Raw genomic sequence first — 17,439 nt, forward strand, 5'->3', positions numbered from 1 at the left:
TTAATGACGGCCAGACAAGCAGACCTGAAGCGAGGGGGATATGGAGGTCGCCATATTTATTTCCTTTTTAAACAATACCAGTTGCCTGGCAGTCAAGCTGATCTTACTGGCTTCAGTAGCATCTGAATCGCATACCTGAAACAATCAGATCAGATTTGTCAAACATCTCATCTGCATGCTTATTCAGGGTCTATGGCTAAAAGTATTCAATGCAGAGGATCAGCAAGACAGCCAGGCAATGTGCATTGTTGAAAAAGAAATACGCCTACATATCCTTCTCACTTTAGGTTCCCTTTAATGCTTGCCTCTGAATACTACTACTTTTGAGTCACTGACCCAGAGAGAGTAGAGTATAGCATCAAAATGGTCACCTGGAAGCTTTAAGCTTCCACACATCATTGCAGTCCAACAGCAGTGGATAGCGTACTAGTAAGGCTGTTGCCTTTGATGTAGGGTTTGAGCCCTGGCTCATGCCAGTATGTAGAACAGTGAGGAGTCTTTAAGCTCCCTAAAGAATACCAGAGGTGACATGAGATGGACATGAGTATGTACTGTGCCTAGCACGCAAATATGCGGGGGGGGGGGGGTTTCTCTCTGCCTGAAAGAGTTAAACCTAATGTATGCAAGTGACCGTTTCTGTCTAGGTGTTGACCAGGTGGGACTGGGTCAGACTATAGCATTACCCTCACTGATAAGCAATTACAGCAATAAAACCCTTCCCTGTCAGTAAATGGCTTCTGAGAGCAGAAAATAAATAGTCAGTCATTCATAGATTTGAGCTCTTGCATACGTCCATGAAGGTTTTTCATTGTGCAGAGACAATGAAACAGTAAAGACGTATAAACTAAATTTTAAATAAAAAAAAAAAAATGGGTTATCTAAGTTATTTTTAGGAGGATAGATGCATTTTTTTTTCCCCCCAGTTTATCTTCACCTCGGATGTCCTCTAATGATCCTATTTGCCTGTAGTGCGCACCTTAACCTCTTGAAGACCACAGTGCTAAACCCCCCTAAAGACCAGGCCATTTTTGTGTAAGTTGGTCACTGCAGCTTTAAGGCCAAGCTGCAGGGCAGCACAACTCAGCACACAAGTGATTTCCCCCACCCCCTTTTCTGCCAACCAACAGAGCTCTCTGTTGGTGGGGTCTGATAGTCTCCCCCCCCCCCAAGCGGAGATGCATGCGCATCCGCGCGATCTTCTGCAGTAGCCGACCCCAGGACTTGACGGCAATTGGCATTAGATGGTCCTGGGGCTCCCGCCGTGGTCACGACCATTGGTGTGACGCAGTCCTTAGGTAGTTAAAATGACACCGAAGCAAAAAACACAGAAACCTTATGATGAATTGTATGTGTAGTATGGATAAGGAATAGATTAGAAGCAAAGGAGTCTCATTTTTCTTTTCAGTTCTATAGCTTTTCTCTTTTTTTATAACATTGCATCATTCTGTTATATTTGCGGTTTACCCAAGTTGAGTGGAAGAGCTCAGAGAAGCTCTTTTGCATAGATTAACTAAAGTTTGTCAACTCTTCCTGTGCTGGAAAACAAGCACTGGCGTAACAATAGGGCCTGCTCCTGCCCGCTCGGGGCCGTTTTGTGGGGGTTGGAGGGGACGCAGCAGGAGGGGAAAGCCATGGCCACATTCGGCTGGGAGGGGGGACGTTCCTTCCCCCCCTCCCCTCAGGGCTCTCCCCTCTGCACTCCCCTCCACTTTAAATTCGAGTCTGGGCAGCGGACAGGTCCATACCTTCTGTGCGCTCCAGCGTGCGTTCCTCTCTAGTCTCTGGCGCAACTTCCTGTATAAACAGGAAGTCGCGTCGGAGACTAGAGAGAGAAAAACGTACGCTGGAGCGCACGGAAGGTATGCATCTGTCTGCTGCCCGGACTCTAATTTAAGCTAGAGGGGAGAGCCCCACCCTGCCAAAGTGCAGCATGGCTTTCCCCTCATGCTGCGACCCCTCCAGCCCCCCAAAATGGCCCGGGGGGGGGGGGGGGAGGCCTGGTTACGCCCCTGAAAACAAGATGACTTTTCTTTTCTTTGCTACTAATGTTCTAATTTTTAGCTGTAATTTGCTATCACTATATAGCAGCTACAGTACAGGTTTGTGGGGCTGTGTGCTGCTATGTGGTGACATGGCTAGCAGTAACTCCACTGAACAGTAATAGTTGCAGTGCTTGGAGGGATTTCCATGCCTCTGGATACAGCTGATTGGCAAATCTGGATGTGGAACAGAAGTGTTTATTGTAGCAGTCCATTGTTTGGAAGCTGTACTTGGCAGAAGGAATAAACACTGATATAAGGCTGCTCTGTGTGACTGAGGCAGAGCCTGCAGTGCATATGAGGCCAGGTCACTTCAGGAAGTGCTGAGAATATACACCTGCGTGAGCTGTGCCAAGTGACTGACTTTCTGGCTACATTCCCTGTCGAGAGTATGCGGGGAGAGGCTGACACATGCCATTCCTTGCATAGAGCTGCATTTCTCTGCCTCGCCTTACAGCCACTCATCCTGCAAAACTGGTTTCCTGGCTATTGGACATAACAGCTCTGAAGGAATGACAGTCTAGCCAGTTCCAGGAGGCCTGCAGGACACTCGCAATCTGTCACTTCACTTTTCTTTACGCATTTTTTTTTTTAAGGTGGACCTAGAGCCATTTACCCAGCCTGATTTTACTAAATCCCCTCTATTAGCTGGCTGAAGTTTGCAACCCCCGGCTGAGTTACATCAGACCATAGCGGCTATGGGGTTAGTGAATTAGATGCAGCCTCTCTCCACGCCTCTACAAAAATACCTGTGTTTTAAAGAGAACCCGAGGTGTGTTTAAAGAATGTTATCTGCATACAGAGGCTGGATCTGCCTATACAGCCCAGCTTCTGTTGCTATCCCAAACCCCCCTAAGGTCCCCCTGCACTCTGCAATCCCTCATAAATCACAGCCACGCTGCTGACAAACAGCTTGTCAGAGCTGGCTGTGTTTATCTCTATAGTGTCAGTCTGCTGCTCTCCCTGCCTCCTGCAGAACTCCGGTCCCCGCCTGCATCCCTTCCCTCCCTGCTGATTGGAGGGAAGGGACGGGGGCAGGGACCAGAGCTATGCAGGAGGAGGGGGAGCAGCTGAGACTGACACTACAGATGTAAACACAGCCTCACAGCACGGCTGTGATTTATGAGGGCTTGCAGAGTGCAGGGGGACCTTAGTGGGGTTTGGGATAGCAACAGAGGCTGGGCTGTATAGGCAGATCCAGCCTCTGTATGCAGATAACATTCTTTAAACACACCTCGGGTTCTCTTTAAAGAACAACTCTAGCCATGAGCATTGAGCTGGATCAGTGGAGGATACAACTGGTGTTAGACACGTGTCCATTAAAGGACAGCTGAAGTGAGAGGGATATGGAGGCTGCCATATTTCTTTCCTTTTAAACCATGCAGATTGCCTGGCTAGCCTGCTGATCATCTGCCTCTAATACTTTTAGGGCTCGTTTCCACTATCGTGAATCCGCATGCGTCCAACGCATGCGGATTCGCACATGTAATGCAAGTGGATGGGCCTGTTTCCACTGTAGCGTTCTTAGGTGCGTTTTTTTCAGTGGTGAAAAAACGCACAAAAGCCACAGAATTCGCCTGCGAGTGGAATGCATGCGAATCGCCTGCAATGTATTTAATAGGGAAATCGCATGCGTTTTTCCCATGCGTTTTTCGCCGCGAATTCACATAGGTACCAATGTAAATTCACACAGGCAGTGACATGGTTAAAATCGCATATACCTATGCGAATTTGCGGCAAAAACGCTTGGGGAATCGCATCCGCATGCGATTTCATCAGCCGTGGAATCCAGGCGATTCCGCACCGCAATAGTGGAAACGAGCTCTTAGCCATAGACCCTGGAGAAGCATATGCAAATAAGATGTTTCTGACAAAAATTAGCCACATGCTTGTTTCAGGTGTGTGATTCAGACACTACTAACGCATGAAAGATCAGTCGGATGCCAGGCAACTGATATTGTTTAAAAGGAAATAAATGTGGCAGCCTCCATAACATGCACTTCAGGTGTCCTTTGAGCCTTAAAAGATCAGTTTTGCTCCTTACTTTGACTTTTTAAGATATCCCATGGTTTTATTTTATATTTTAATCTAGTTTTTACTGTATCATTGTCTATGTTCAATTCACCTTCATTGAAGTATGCCAGAGCTCAAATCTATGCATTACTGACCCTTTATCTCTTTCCTGCTCTCTCATTTACAGACAGGGAAGTCTTTTATGGCTGTAATTGCTTATCAGTGAGGGTTATACTATAGTCTGACCCAGTACGACACGGACAGAAACTGTCACTTGCATACCTGATGTTTAACGCTTTCAGGCAGAGAGAAAAAAGTAACAGACATGTGTATGTACAGTGCCAAGCACACACATAACTAGTCTATATCATCATTTCACCTCGGTTGTCCTTTAAGCGATAGTGAAAAAGTGAAATTTAAAGTGCATTTTACCGTGGGAGAAAAGTACTTCAATTTCTGGGCATAAAAGATGTACCTCTGATTCATTACATATAAAGTGTAAGATCCCCACAACCATGACTCCTACAGACCCCATATTTGGAGGGTAGGGAGTGGACCCGCAACAGCTACTTCCATGCTAAATGCTCCTCCCCCTGCTATGTAGAGAAGCAGGGAGTTTTACTTGCTTCAGCGCCAATCAGTTTCTTTGCTGTAGGCAAATGCTCTAGCTCTGCTTTTGTATTAGTTTTAAAGAGGAACTCCAGTGAAAATGTAGTAAAAAAAAAGTGCTTCATTTTTACCATAATTATGTATAAATGATTTAGTCAGTGTTTGCTCATTGTAAAATCTTTTCTCTCCCCGATTTACATTCTGACATTTATTACATGGTGACATTTTTACTGTGGGCAGGTTATGTAGCTGCTCCTAGCTGTTTTGGCTGTTACAGACAGTTGTAAACAGCTATTTCCTGTCTGTGAACATTGTTACATTGTGGCAATTTGCCCAGAGTACCGCGGTCCCAGAGCTTCATGTGGGAGGGGTTTCAGCACAAAATCAGTCATACAGCGCCCCCTGATGGTCTGTTTGTGAAAAGCATTATATTTCTCATGTAAAAGGGGGTATCAGCTACTGATTGGGATAAAGTTCAATTCTAGGTTGGAGTTTCTCTTTAAACTAAAAGTGTTAGGTAGACTTGCCCAAGGAACTCCTTACTGAACAGGTGCAGCTTACCGAACAGGCAGAGCAGAGATTTGAACCCAGGTCTCCTGTGTCAGAGGCCGAGCCCTTAACCAGTACACCATTCGGTAATCTAGCCAATAATCAACCTGGCTGGATATTCTTCTGGTTGCTTTTGTACTCGGGCACCTCTTGCTCTTCCTCCCTCTTCACTCGCCCTCCCTCTGTAGGATAGAGCATGTCCCACTTCACTGACTGGACAGGGGCTTTACATTTAGGCTGGGTTTCCGCTTGCAGCCAGTCCATGTACGGCCAGCGAGAGCAGGCAGTGTAGTGTCCACTCCAATCTCCCACTGTGGTCTGTCTGGAGCCCAGGATGGATGTGTTTCCACCATACCTACATGGGAAATATGAGCCATTCACTGTCAATTTTGCGATGTAGTGAAACGGAAGAAAGTCAGTTTTCCGCTCAAGTGGGAACACCGCCTCACTCCTGGGTATGGACTTTCCTGTCCCTATCTCTAGAGTTACAGACAGTGACGTCAGCACAGGTGCCTTAAAGCGGATCTGAGATGAAAAACTAACTATAACAAGTAACTGGTCTATATATCTTATCTAAAGTTTAGATAGTTTACACAGCAAATCTAGCTGCAAACAGCTTCAAAAGTATATGATTATTTATTCTTGTGATACAATGAGGGCAGCCATGTTCTGTTTGTCACAGGCTCAGCGCTGGAGATGCTATCAGCTTGCCTGTGTGTAAATTCAGTTCCCTCTCCTCCTCCCTCCTCCCCCCTGCCTCTGAAATCATTGGCTAGTAACCTCCTCCTCCTGCCCAGACTGAGCTCCCATAAGCCCTTGCTACAGTGCCAAGGCACAAAAGGAGCTGTGGGCGAGGTTTATTTAGTTTATCGGGAATTAGAGTATTAAAACAAAACAAAAGTATTTGGCTTGATGAATGCCCTAAACTATGTGAAAGGAACACAATTATGCAATGAGTAAAAGTTTCTCGGATCCACTTTAATTTGTCCTTGTTTTGAGGTGTCTGTAGATCAGGCAGATGACAGAACATCCTGCAGATAAATTCACCCCGACTCTTAATTTCCTCTGACTTTGTGGCTGGGCTGATATTGTCTGCCTTATTGTAGCCTTATCTCTCCATCAGTAAATGACATCCCTCTGTAGCAAGGTGACAGCCCTCACTGCAGCTTCCTCTGCGATGATGGGTATCACGTTATTCTACCTCCGCTCTGAGACTCACATCTCACTGCTGGCGGCTGTTATTTACTTGAATAGAGGAAAAGTTAGTGGTTTTGAGCTTCTTAAAGGAAACTTTGTGTGTGTGTATTTCTTCTGTGGGGTGTTTTTAAATTGTATTCAGTGAGAAAAAGCACAAGTCCGTGACCAATCTGTAGGTGGTTTTTAATGTGCAATCTGCTTTTAAAATTGGTGATATTGATATGCAAGCAGTGATGGACTTCTGAATATTTTCAAGTAGAGAGCTACTCGGAATTGAAATGGTAATGGAACTGCTGATTAAAGCGGAATATAACCCTGCATTTCAACTTTGCTCTAAAACCTTATTTACAGCATATTATATGCAACCAGCATTTTTTTTTTTTTACTAGACCAGCATTGGAAGGGTTACACACAGCTTTAAAGTTCCTGGAGAGAACTGCTGCCGCATCCGACGTTTAAATAGATACATTTAACCCTCCTGGCGGTTTATTAAAATCCGCCAGGAAGCAGCAAAGCTGTTTTTTATTTTTTTATTTTTTTTTCATGTAGACAAGGTCTCGCTACATGATAGCCGCTGCTCAGCGGCATCCCCCCAGCCCCTCCGATCGCTTCCGGCCATCGGAGATAAGGAGATCCCGTTCAAAGAACGGGATCTCCTGGAGGGCTTCCCCTGTCGCCATGGCGACGGGCGGGATGACGTCACCGACGTCGTGACGTCAAAGGGGACTCCGATCCACCCCACAGCGCTGCCTGGCACTCATTGGCCAGGCAGTGCACGGGGTCTGGGGGGGGGGGGCGCGGCGGATCAGCGGGTAGCGGCGGCGATTGGATTGCACACGCAGCTAGCAAAGTGCTTGCTGCGTGTAGCAAATAAAAAAATAAATTATGCAAATCGGCCCAGCAGGGCCTGAGCGGTGCCTACCGGCGGCATAGCCCGCCAGGGAGGTTAAAGAAAACCTGAATTGAAAATTAAAAGTCAAAATAAGCATACACAAGTCATACTTCCCTTCCATGTAGTCTACTCCTCAGTGTCTTTCTCCTGTCCCGCGTCCTGTTTGTTCACTGTGATCAAGGGAATTTTCCGTCCTCCATTTTGAAAATGGCCATTACCCATAACCGCTTTCTGGTCAGCACACAGTTAAACTGTAACATCGCCCACTTGAGCCATAGGGAAACATGGACATTACCTGGTACATCAGTTTTCCTCTCAGCTATAACTGACAGCAACTGATATTTTACTGACAGCAACTGATATATTTCATATCTGACAAAATGTTGTCAGAACTGGAAGGGATTATTGTCAGAAGAAAATGGCGAGCTTCTGAGAGGAACTGATGGCAAGGTAACTATGTAATGTTCATTTGAAGTTACCTCATGTGTTTATTTTAAATATTTTTACTCAGTACAGGTTCTCTTTAAGCAAAACAAAATGTAACAACTGTGGAATGTGACTCTCTCTCTCTGACTGTGCAGGAGCTGGAGGACAGCCAAAGAGTGTGTAACATTCACCACTTGCTACATTTTGTTGACTTAAATGTATCTATCTAAACTTTGGCTGCAGGGGAGCAGTTCTCTCCAGGAACTTTAAAGCTGTGTGTGTAACCCTTCCAATGCTGGTCTAGTAAAAAAAAAAAAAATGCTGGTTGCATATAATATGCTGTAAATAATGTTTTAGAGCAAAGTTGAAATGCAGGGTTATATTCCGCTTTAAACAGCTGTGAGTGCGGATGACAGGTTAAATTACCCAGAAGTCTGTGGGATAGTCTGCGGTTCATTCGCATTATAGGAGTACTGCTGGCTGTGCTCCACGTCTCACAACCACGCTTCCTCCTTCAAGCCGGTAGGAGGAAGCGCAGTAGTGAGTTGTGGAATGCGGTTTACAGTTCGTCTATGATGCGGAATGGACAGCAGACTTCTGGGTAATTTAACCCCATGTCACCCACGCTCACAGCTGTTTAATCAGCAGTTCATTAGCATTTCAATTCAGAGTAGCTTGCTACTCAAAATTATTCGGAAGCCCATCACTGTACACAAGCTTTTTTTTGGACCCTATTGAATTAACGTTTTCTCCTCCTAGGTGATCTTTTTACCTCTTATCAACAAAATGCGTTTTAGGTTTCAAACCTACTAGCAGCCTTTTCTAAGCACTAGCGATTTGAAAAGTTTTTCCTAATGCAATGCTGTGGGGGATTTTTATAGAAGCACATCGCGGGATCACACCCATAGCATTTCTGCGGGTTCTGGCGGCTGGAAACCGCATTGTCCTTTGAGGTCTAGGGTTTGAGGCGGCGAGGGTACGGCGATTGTCGGCTTCCTGTTGCAATCAGCAACTTCTAGGGCCGGATGAAACGCAGCGGTAGATCGGGACGTTGCGTTTGCGCAATCGAAGGAAATCACCAGTAACCGTGCGATGCTAAACACTCCCATTCACTTGAATAGGAGCGTTTAGCTGATGAGTCCCGAACGCTTGGCGGTAAGCGTGTGAACTAGCTCTTACATTAGCAAGAGCTTTTCAAATCCCAAGGCGCTCAGAAAAGCGCTCTTAGGCCTGGTGCACACCAAAAACCGCTAGCAGATCCGCAAAATGCTAGCAGATTTTGAAACGCTTTTTCTTCTTTTTCTGTAGCGTTTCAGCTAGCATTTTGCGTTTTTGTGTAGCGGTTTTGGTGTAGTAGATTTCAGATATTGTTACAGTAAAGCTGTTACTGAACAACTACTGTAACAAAAAACGCCTGGCAAACCGCTCTGAAGTGCCGTTTTTCAGAGCGGTTTGCGTTTTTCCTATACTTAACATTGAGGCAGAAACGCATCCGCAATCCAAAATCTGCAGCAGCCCGGGAGTATGCGTTTCTGCAAAACGCCTCCCGCTCTGGTGTGCACCAGCCCATTGAAATACATTACCCTAGCGGATCCGCACCCGCAAGCGGATCGCAAACCGCAGCAGAAACGCTCTGGTGTGCACTAGGCCTTAGTGGGTTCCAGGCCTTAGGGCCCCTTTTCCACAGGTGGCTGAACTGTGAGCAGTTACCAAGCAGCTGCAAACAGATTTGAGTTCGACAATCTTTCCACTGCCTAATCGGGACGATTAATGATATGCAAATACTTCCGAGTTTATGCAGATGTATGTACATTTTTATTCAAATATATACAGCTTCAAAATTGGACCAGTCAATTTAATCCTGGGTGGGACTTAATTGCTCCATTTTCAAGCTGCATATATTTGCATCAAAATTTACATAAACTCAAGCATTTGCATATCATTGATCATCCCTACTGCCTCTCAACTGCTCCTAAAAAAAGTGCCCTTAAAGGACAAACTGAAGTGAGAGGTATATGGAAGCTGCCATATGTCTTTCCTTTTAAGCAATACCAGTTACCTGGCTGTCCTGCTGATCATCTGCCTTTTAATACTTTTAGCCACACACCCTGAACAAACATGCAGCAGATTAGATGTTTCTGACATTGTCAGATCTGACTAAATTAGCGCCATGCATGTTTCTGGTGTGATTCAGACACTGCTGCAGCCAAATTAGACCAGCAGGGCTGCCAGGTAACTGGGATTGTTTAAAATGAAATAAATATGGCAGCATCCATATACCTCTCACTTCAGTTTGTCCTTAAAGTGTTTTCTTGCTTGCTGGTGTCTTAAACGACATTCACAGTGAAACGTTATTTTCCTGCGTTATAAAGTTATTACAACACAGGTTAACGCACTGTAATGTTAAGCCTATGCGACGTTCAATACACACACATCGCTGCAGTGCATTACCGTTAAACACTCACATTAACAGATACAGGAAAGCATACTCTTCATTGCCTGTATGCTCCACTGTATCTACTGCAGAGCTCCCCATTCCTGTCCTTCAGGCCCACCAACAATGCATGTTGTGTGGAAATCCACAGAGGTAGTTAATCAGCTCTGCTGAGACACTGATTACCTCACCTGTGCATGTTTGTGGTTTTGCAAAACAGGTACTGTTGGTGGGCCTTGATCTACTCTGATCTACTGTATGCAACAGTAACGCTGCATTATTGTGCTTTACCACCATTTTTTATGTGCTGCATTGTGACGCACCGTGCCACTGTGAATCTAGCCTCAGAATAATTTTGACTTTTTTATTTTTTTTTTCCACCTACTTTCTGGTACTTTTTCAACTGTAGAGTGTGGAATAGTTCCTTTGACCAGAAGATAAAAAATTATCTCTCTCTAGGACATGCATGTCAAACTCCAGCCCGTGGGCCACATCTGGCCCACGTAGCCATCAGATTTGGCCCTCAGGTGGTTTCCCCACTTTGCATTATGTTTAGCCCACTGTAGGCCACCAGAGAAGCTACATTGGAGGGTAAGCTCTAGATCACCAGGGAAGCCATTAGGGGAAGAGGATGGCACTAGAGACCAGAGAACTGTATGCTAGAGGGAAGGGGGCCACTAGACACCAGGAAACTGTATTGGGGAAGATGGGGCCACTAAACACCAGGAAACTGTACGGAGGGAGGATCACTAAACATCAGCGCACTGTTAAGGGGTTGGCGATAGACACAAGGAACAATATAATAGAGGTGGTCACTAGACATTGAGGTTGGCCCACGACTTGGTCCCAGAGTTCAATTTTGGCCCACTTTGTATTTGAATAAGACACTTCTGCTCTAGGACTATACTTAAGGGAAAAAGTGAATTGAATAAGGGCCTATGTATCTTGAATGTTTTGTTGAGGGTCATGACCTATGCCAAGTCTTGCTCTTAGCAAATATGGCAATGACTGACCATTTGGCAATTGGAATAAACTTGTTACTGTCACAAAGGCGTTTATTCACAAAGCTTATCTTGTGATTTATTTATTTTAAATACCTCCTCTTAAAATGCACTCTTAAAGGGAAACTTAACTGAGTGGGATATGTATGTTTCCTTTTAACCTGCTGGGCGGTCTGGACGAGCTCAGCTCGTCCAGTACCGCCGGAGCCTGCCGCTCAGGCCCTGCTGGGCCGATTTGGCTCAAGTAAAAAGCAGCACACGCAGCCGGCACTTTGCCAGCCGCGTGTGCTGCCTGATCGCCGCCGCTCTGCGGCGATCCGCCGCGAGCAGCGGCGAAAGAGGGTCCCCCCAGCCGCCTGAGCCCAGCGTAGCCGGAACAAAAAGTTCCGGCCAGCGCTAAGGGCTGGATCGGAGGCGGCTGACGTCAGGACGTCGGCTGACGTCCATGCCGTCACTCCGCCCGTCGCTATGGCGACGAGGGAAGCAAAACAAGGAAGGCCGCTCATTGCGGCCTTCCTTGTTTATTATGGGCGCGGGAGGCGATCGGAGGAACGCCTCCGGAGCGCCCTCTAGTGGGCTTTCATGCAGCCAACTTTCAGTTGGCTGCATGAAATAGTTTTTTTTAATTAAAAAAAAACCCTCCCGCAGCCTCCCTGGCGATCTTATCAGAACGCCAGGCAGGTTAAACCATACCAGTTGCCTGGCAGTCCAGCTGATCTTTGTGACTGCAGTAGTGGCTGGATCACAGACCTGAAACAAGCATGCAGCTAATCCAGTCTGACTTCAGTCAGAGCACTTGATCTGCATGCTTGTTGAGGGGCTGTGGCTAAAAGTATTAGAGACACAGGATCAGCAGGAGGGTCAGGCAACTGGTATCATTCGAAAAGGAAAAACTACCGTCTTTCCCCTAAAGTAAGAACTACCCCGAAAGTAAGGCCTCCCTTATATTTCAAGCATGCTTGAAATAGAAGACCTACTCCGAAATTAAGCCCTAGCTGGGGGGACGCTTTGTGTATGGGGAGGTGTGTGGTCTCTTACCACACCTCCCTTGTGGCTGCGTCCCCCTCCTTCCACATTGATTAATCAATGTGCGCCTGGGACACCTCAGCCGGGCGCACATGACAGGAAGAGAGCGCCAGCGCAGAGCCGGCCTAGCGTACTGCGTGAGGGTCAAAGGGCGCCCTCACCAATTGAATACTATGCCACCGCCGCCGGAGGAATTACTTGGAACGGAGGGGGACGCAGCTACAAGGGAGGTGCGGTAAGAGACCACGAACCTGCCCATACACAAAGCGTCTAGCCCCTCCCACCCCTCAAATGAGCCCTAGCACACATTTCCTCCCCAAAAAGAATATAAGACAGTCTTATTTGGGGAAAGACGGTATATCCTTCTCAGTTAAGCTTCCCTTTGCGCACGTTCAAAGCAGCAAAAGTACTCAAAAGAAGTTTTCTAAACTGAACTTGACTTTTACTTTTCTTGTGTAATTGCTAGCACCTTTTGGGTGCTTAAAAGGCTTACTATTGATAAGGTGAAAAACATGCAAGCTAATTTGATAAACCTTTTTTTATTAATCAACACCATACACTAGAGCATGGAAGCAGGGAACTGTTCAGCTCCCATACAGAGTAATGATGACCTACTGAACTAACATCGGGAGTGTAGTGTGTTATTGAGACAGGCAATTTTCAAAAAAAGTAAATGGTTAGATTTAATGATTATTATTTTTTTAAGTATGAACAATGGTTCCTGGAAGGTTGTATTATCTCACCAGTTCCCTTGCACTTGAGTTATGGCGTTGGAACACTTCTTATTCATGCATGGTCTGTGGTTTGCTGTTACAGCTTAGCTGCCAATGGAGATGTGGATGGACTGACAGCCTGGGAATTGGCAGGAGTCGATATGGAGCAAGCCGGTTACGATGGACAGACTCCTTACCAAGTGGTAAGTGACTTCAGAGCATTGCCCAGCTCTGCTTCCAGGACACATCACTTTATCTAGGATGTGACTGAACACACAGGAAGTGCAGCTGAGCTAAACCACCTTGTGTGTCACAAATCTGTTAAGGTTATGCGTGTGGGCAGGGATGCTCACCGGATGCTCTCACGAGTAATCACTCGGGATTCAAATGAGGTTTAATTGGGGTGCGGCGGGGGTACAAGGGGTTATTTACCCATAATTCTGCCGTCCGTCCTGCGTTCCAAAGAGCTTGCACACGTCCTATTAGTTGCGTTGCAAGCCTCACACCAGCGCACTTCCTCCTTCCGGCTTGAAGGAGGAAGTGCGCCGGTGTGAGGCTTGCAATGCGACAAATAGGACGCATACAAGCTCTTTGAAATGCAGGACGGACAGCGGAATTATGGGTAAATAACCCCTTGTGTCCCTGCCACACACCTGCACCAATTAAACCTCCATTTAAGTCACAAGTGATTACTCTAGAGGGCATCCGGTGATAATAATAATAATAATGGCAGTATTTGTATAGCGCCTTTCTCCTGTCGGACTCAAAGCGCGTGCGAGGCAGCCACTAGAGCGCACTCAGTAGGCAGTAGCCGTGTTAAGGAGACTTGCCCAAGAAACTCCTTACTAAAATAGGTGCTGGCTTACTGAACAGGCAGAGCCGAGATTTGAACCCAGGTCTCCTGTGTCAGAGGCAGAGCCCTTAACCATTACTCTATCCAGCAGATCATCTGTGTGTGAGAAAGTGGAAGGGTCAATTTGAAGTGATCCTGTATTTGGCTAGTGTAAACTTATCTGAGTGTAATACTGAAGTACAGATTCTGAGGGTGTTTTCAGTCTGGCTTTGTAATAACAAGCTGGCACAACTTTACAGACCAGCAGTTCTAGTGGTGTGTTTAGCTTACAAAGGATGATTTGCATATTTAGCAGTGATGCATTGTGGGAGACATCTCAGAGCTCACTCCAACCTGAATAAACGGGGAGAGCAGGCATGTATATGAAGTAGTCCACACGCCTACTGCTCCCCCCGTTCTCCTCTGCCCCCTCCTTTATTGCACAAATGCCTGTGTTAATTGGGACCTAATTAGTAAGGAACTCGCTCATCAGGGAGATCTTAAAGGACAACTGAAGCGAGAGGGATATGGAGGCTGCCATATTTATTTACTTTTAAGCAATACCAGTTGCCTGCCAATCATCTGCCTCTAATACTTTTAGCCATAGACCCTGAACAAGCATGTAGCAGATCAAGTGTTTCTGACATTGGCCTCAATTCACTAAGATCATGCTAGAGATAATAAGGCAAGAGAAAACTTACCTCCACACGTGAGAGAGTTATCTTACCTCTTCATTCCTTAAGTTACCTCCTCTGTAGTTAATTTACCTCCTCTGTAGTTAATTTACCTCCTTTGTAGTTAATTTACCATGCAGCTAATTAACAGCTTGTCTTTAACTCTGGAGTTATTTTAAGGATTGGAGAGTTAATTTAAAGACAAAAGAGTTAACTTTAGGCTTGCCTGAGGTAAAATGTTTCCTGAATACTACATGCCTTATCACCATGGTAACAACTCTAGAAGAGTTATTAAAGACAGGAGATAAGTTTAGTGAATTGAGGCCATAGTCTGATCGGACAAGATTAGCTGCATACTTGTTTCTGGATTCAGACACTACTGCGGCTGAACAGATCAGCAGGACTGCCAGGCAACTGGTATTGTTTAAAATGAAATGAATGTCAGCCTCCGTATCTCTCTCCCTTCAGTTGTCCTTTAACCATTTGGGACTGGATGCGTAACCCCCCTTAAAGAGAACCCGAGGTGGGGTTCTCACAACAAAATCCCCATACAGAGGCTGGCTCTGCCTATCGAGCCCAGCCTCTGTTGCTAATCAGATCCCTGCTAAATCCCCCCTGCGCTCAGCCAGACCCCATAAAACTCAGCCACGCTGCCGACACTCAGCGTGTCGCAGCGGGCTGTGTTTAGCTTCCTAACGTCAGTCTCCACTCTCCCCGCCTCCTGTATCGCTCCGGTCCCCGCCCACGTCCCTTCCCTCCACGCTGATTGGAGGGAAGGGACGCGGGTGGGGACAGGAGCTCTGCAGGAGGTGGCCAGGTGTCCTCGCTGTAGCCCACAGCCTTTACTCACCTCCCAGGCTCCAGCGATGAGCTGCTGTGGATCCCTCCGCTGTCGCCGGGATCACCGCTCGTACTGCCGCTCAGTTCCGGGTCGCGGCTTGATGTCATCAAGCCGGGACTCGGCACTTACGTCAGAGCGAGCGGGGATGCCGGCCAGAGCGGAGGGGAGAGCCGATTGCCGGGGGATCGTCAGGAAGGTGAGTGGATCCTCTTCTTTCCCCCACCTACTGCTGCATCACTAATCGTGATTAGTCCGCCAGCGATCGTAGTGATAACATGATCAGGAGTCAACCGAGATGGCTCCTGATCACTGAGGGAAGATGTTAGTTGTCGTATGATAGCTATTTCGTATGACAGCTTAATCTCCCCTCTCGGGTGCGCACGATCGCGTCGGGGGCAGAAATGGCGGGTGGCGTAAATCCTACTTGCGTCTGTCCGGAAAAGGTTAAGCTGCTGGATGGAGTTTCCTGGTAAATGCATATTTGTTTAGCAGATTTTTTAGGAATTTGTAAATGTTTATTGGACTACACTGAAATGGACTTAGAAATGGAAACATCTGATGCAGAATGCACAGTGAACAATGACTGACCTAGAAAGAGATGTAGTAAGTTAAGCAATGCCCCTGACACAGGTCCTGGAGTTACTGACTGACCAGAGGCGTCAGCCTATGAAAGGGTCTTCCCTTACTGCTTATATTTAGCTGTACATATGTACTTCTCATCTGTAATGTGTTTTCTCTTCTAGGCGGAAGCTGTAGGCAATGAAGAGGTTGTGGAATTTTTTAATCAAAAGCGAGCACAGGTGAGACCTTTATGTTACTAGTAGTGTTATATGAATGTATGAAGCCAGGTCCTAATTGCTGCCTGATCATTAGCACTGTTTTTGAGACAGCGTATCAGCACACCTCCCCTCTTTCAGTCCACAAGTGCTAGTGCAGGTGGTTTATGAAGTGTGGTGTGCCCTAGCCCCTCCCTTATTTGTGCTCCTATGTGATTATACACTCCCCCTCTGGATTGGTGCAGATGGTAGGATGGACTTGCAGTATCCAAAAGCAATGATGTACTCACAGCATGCTGCACATAAGTATAGCAGGGGACACATTGGCTCATGGGTCTGATGTTGTATATTGATTGGGGGGGGGGGGGGGCAGGTAAGAGAGGACGTATTAAAAGAAATTTAGCACGCACATTTTGAAAAACTTTTTAAACTAACTTCTTCCTGGGTGTGGTTGCTAATTGTTTGACCTCTTAAGGATGGAGCAGACGTTTACTTGCCATGGTGGGCTGCTCAGCAGCCCCCTGTCTATTTGGAGGCATAATTTTCTTTCTCCCTGTGTCTCAGAACTGCAGTGAACTCCTATATCCCTGGCAGCAGCAAAGCATGGCGGGAGATGTAGTTCTTGATGTGATTGCATCTCCTAGCATGCATTGTCATTACTACCAGACTTCCACGGAAGTAGTCAATGGGCGGCACATACTTTTTAGAAAGGTTGGTGGTACGCATGCACAGAATGCTGGGAATCCCAGCGATGTACTTCCTGTCCAGCAGTGAGTACATCATTTGGGGGGAGACATGACAGTGGTATGCATAATATGACCCTGTCTGCGGGGTCATAGGTTTGTGATTTTATGCAATTGGGTGGGGCATTGCACTGCAAGCGCACAAGTGTAAAACCAGCCTCAAATTATTTTACCTGTGCAAATTATTTGTATTAGTTCTGCAGTTATAAGTAGCTTCATAGATATACACTGCGTTATCTCAGGTTGGATTCTCATTTTACTAAATTACTTTTACACAATTGTAATCTGGCATTAAGTGTGGTGTGTCACCTCCGCTCTGCCAAGGCAAGTCTCATCAAGACACCTACGTTCCCTGTTCTTCTTTCCTCCCATTGTGCCTTATTATTCACTCCATCCCATCTGAGGCCTCTTTCCAGACAGCTTATCAGGGCCTCCACCCTGCGCCTCGGCTTCCCTCCCACCCTGCACAGCATTTTCATTAGATGGGCGACATTTCGGATGTTAAGATGTACTAGTAAAGCAACACATTTCTGACACTCGTTCAATTCCCAACAGATTAAATCACTGTGATCAAATCTGACAGGAATCTTTTGCACAACATGTTAAATCAATTTTTTTTTTTACTGAAGCTAATAAAGCACTACATATCCCAGAGTGCTGTGCGCTGCACAAGC

The 17,439-nt window shown here is 46.3% G+C and overlaps 1 protein-coding gene across 2 annotated transcripts in view; it reads left to right on the forward strand.

The window, feature by feature from the left end:
• Positions 1-17,439, forward strand: part of ASPG (asparaginase) — a 138,738-nt gene that overhangs the window by 111,526 nt on the left and 9,773 nt on the right. For both annotated transcript variants that reach the window (XM_068254225.1, XM_068254226.1), the window contains exons 14-15: positions 13,003-13,102; positions 15,990-16,046. In XM_068254225.1, coding sequence (XP_068110326.1) covers positions 13,003-13,102; positions 15,990-16,046 — 157 coding nt within the window. The remainder of the gene's footprint in view (positions 1-13,002; positions 13,103-15,989; positions 16,047-17,439) is intronic.

The sequence above is a fragment of the Hyperolius riggenbachi genome, chromosome 9 (assembly GCF_040937935.1).
Source record: "Hyperolius riggenbachi isolate aHypRig1 chromosome 9, aHypRig1.pri, whole genome shotgun sequence".
NCBI classification, from domain to species: Eukaryota; Metazoa; Chordata; class Amphibia; order Anura; family Hyperoliidae; genus Hyperolius; species Hyperolius riggenbachi.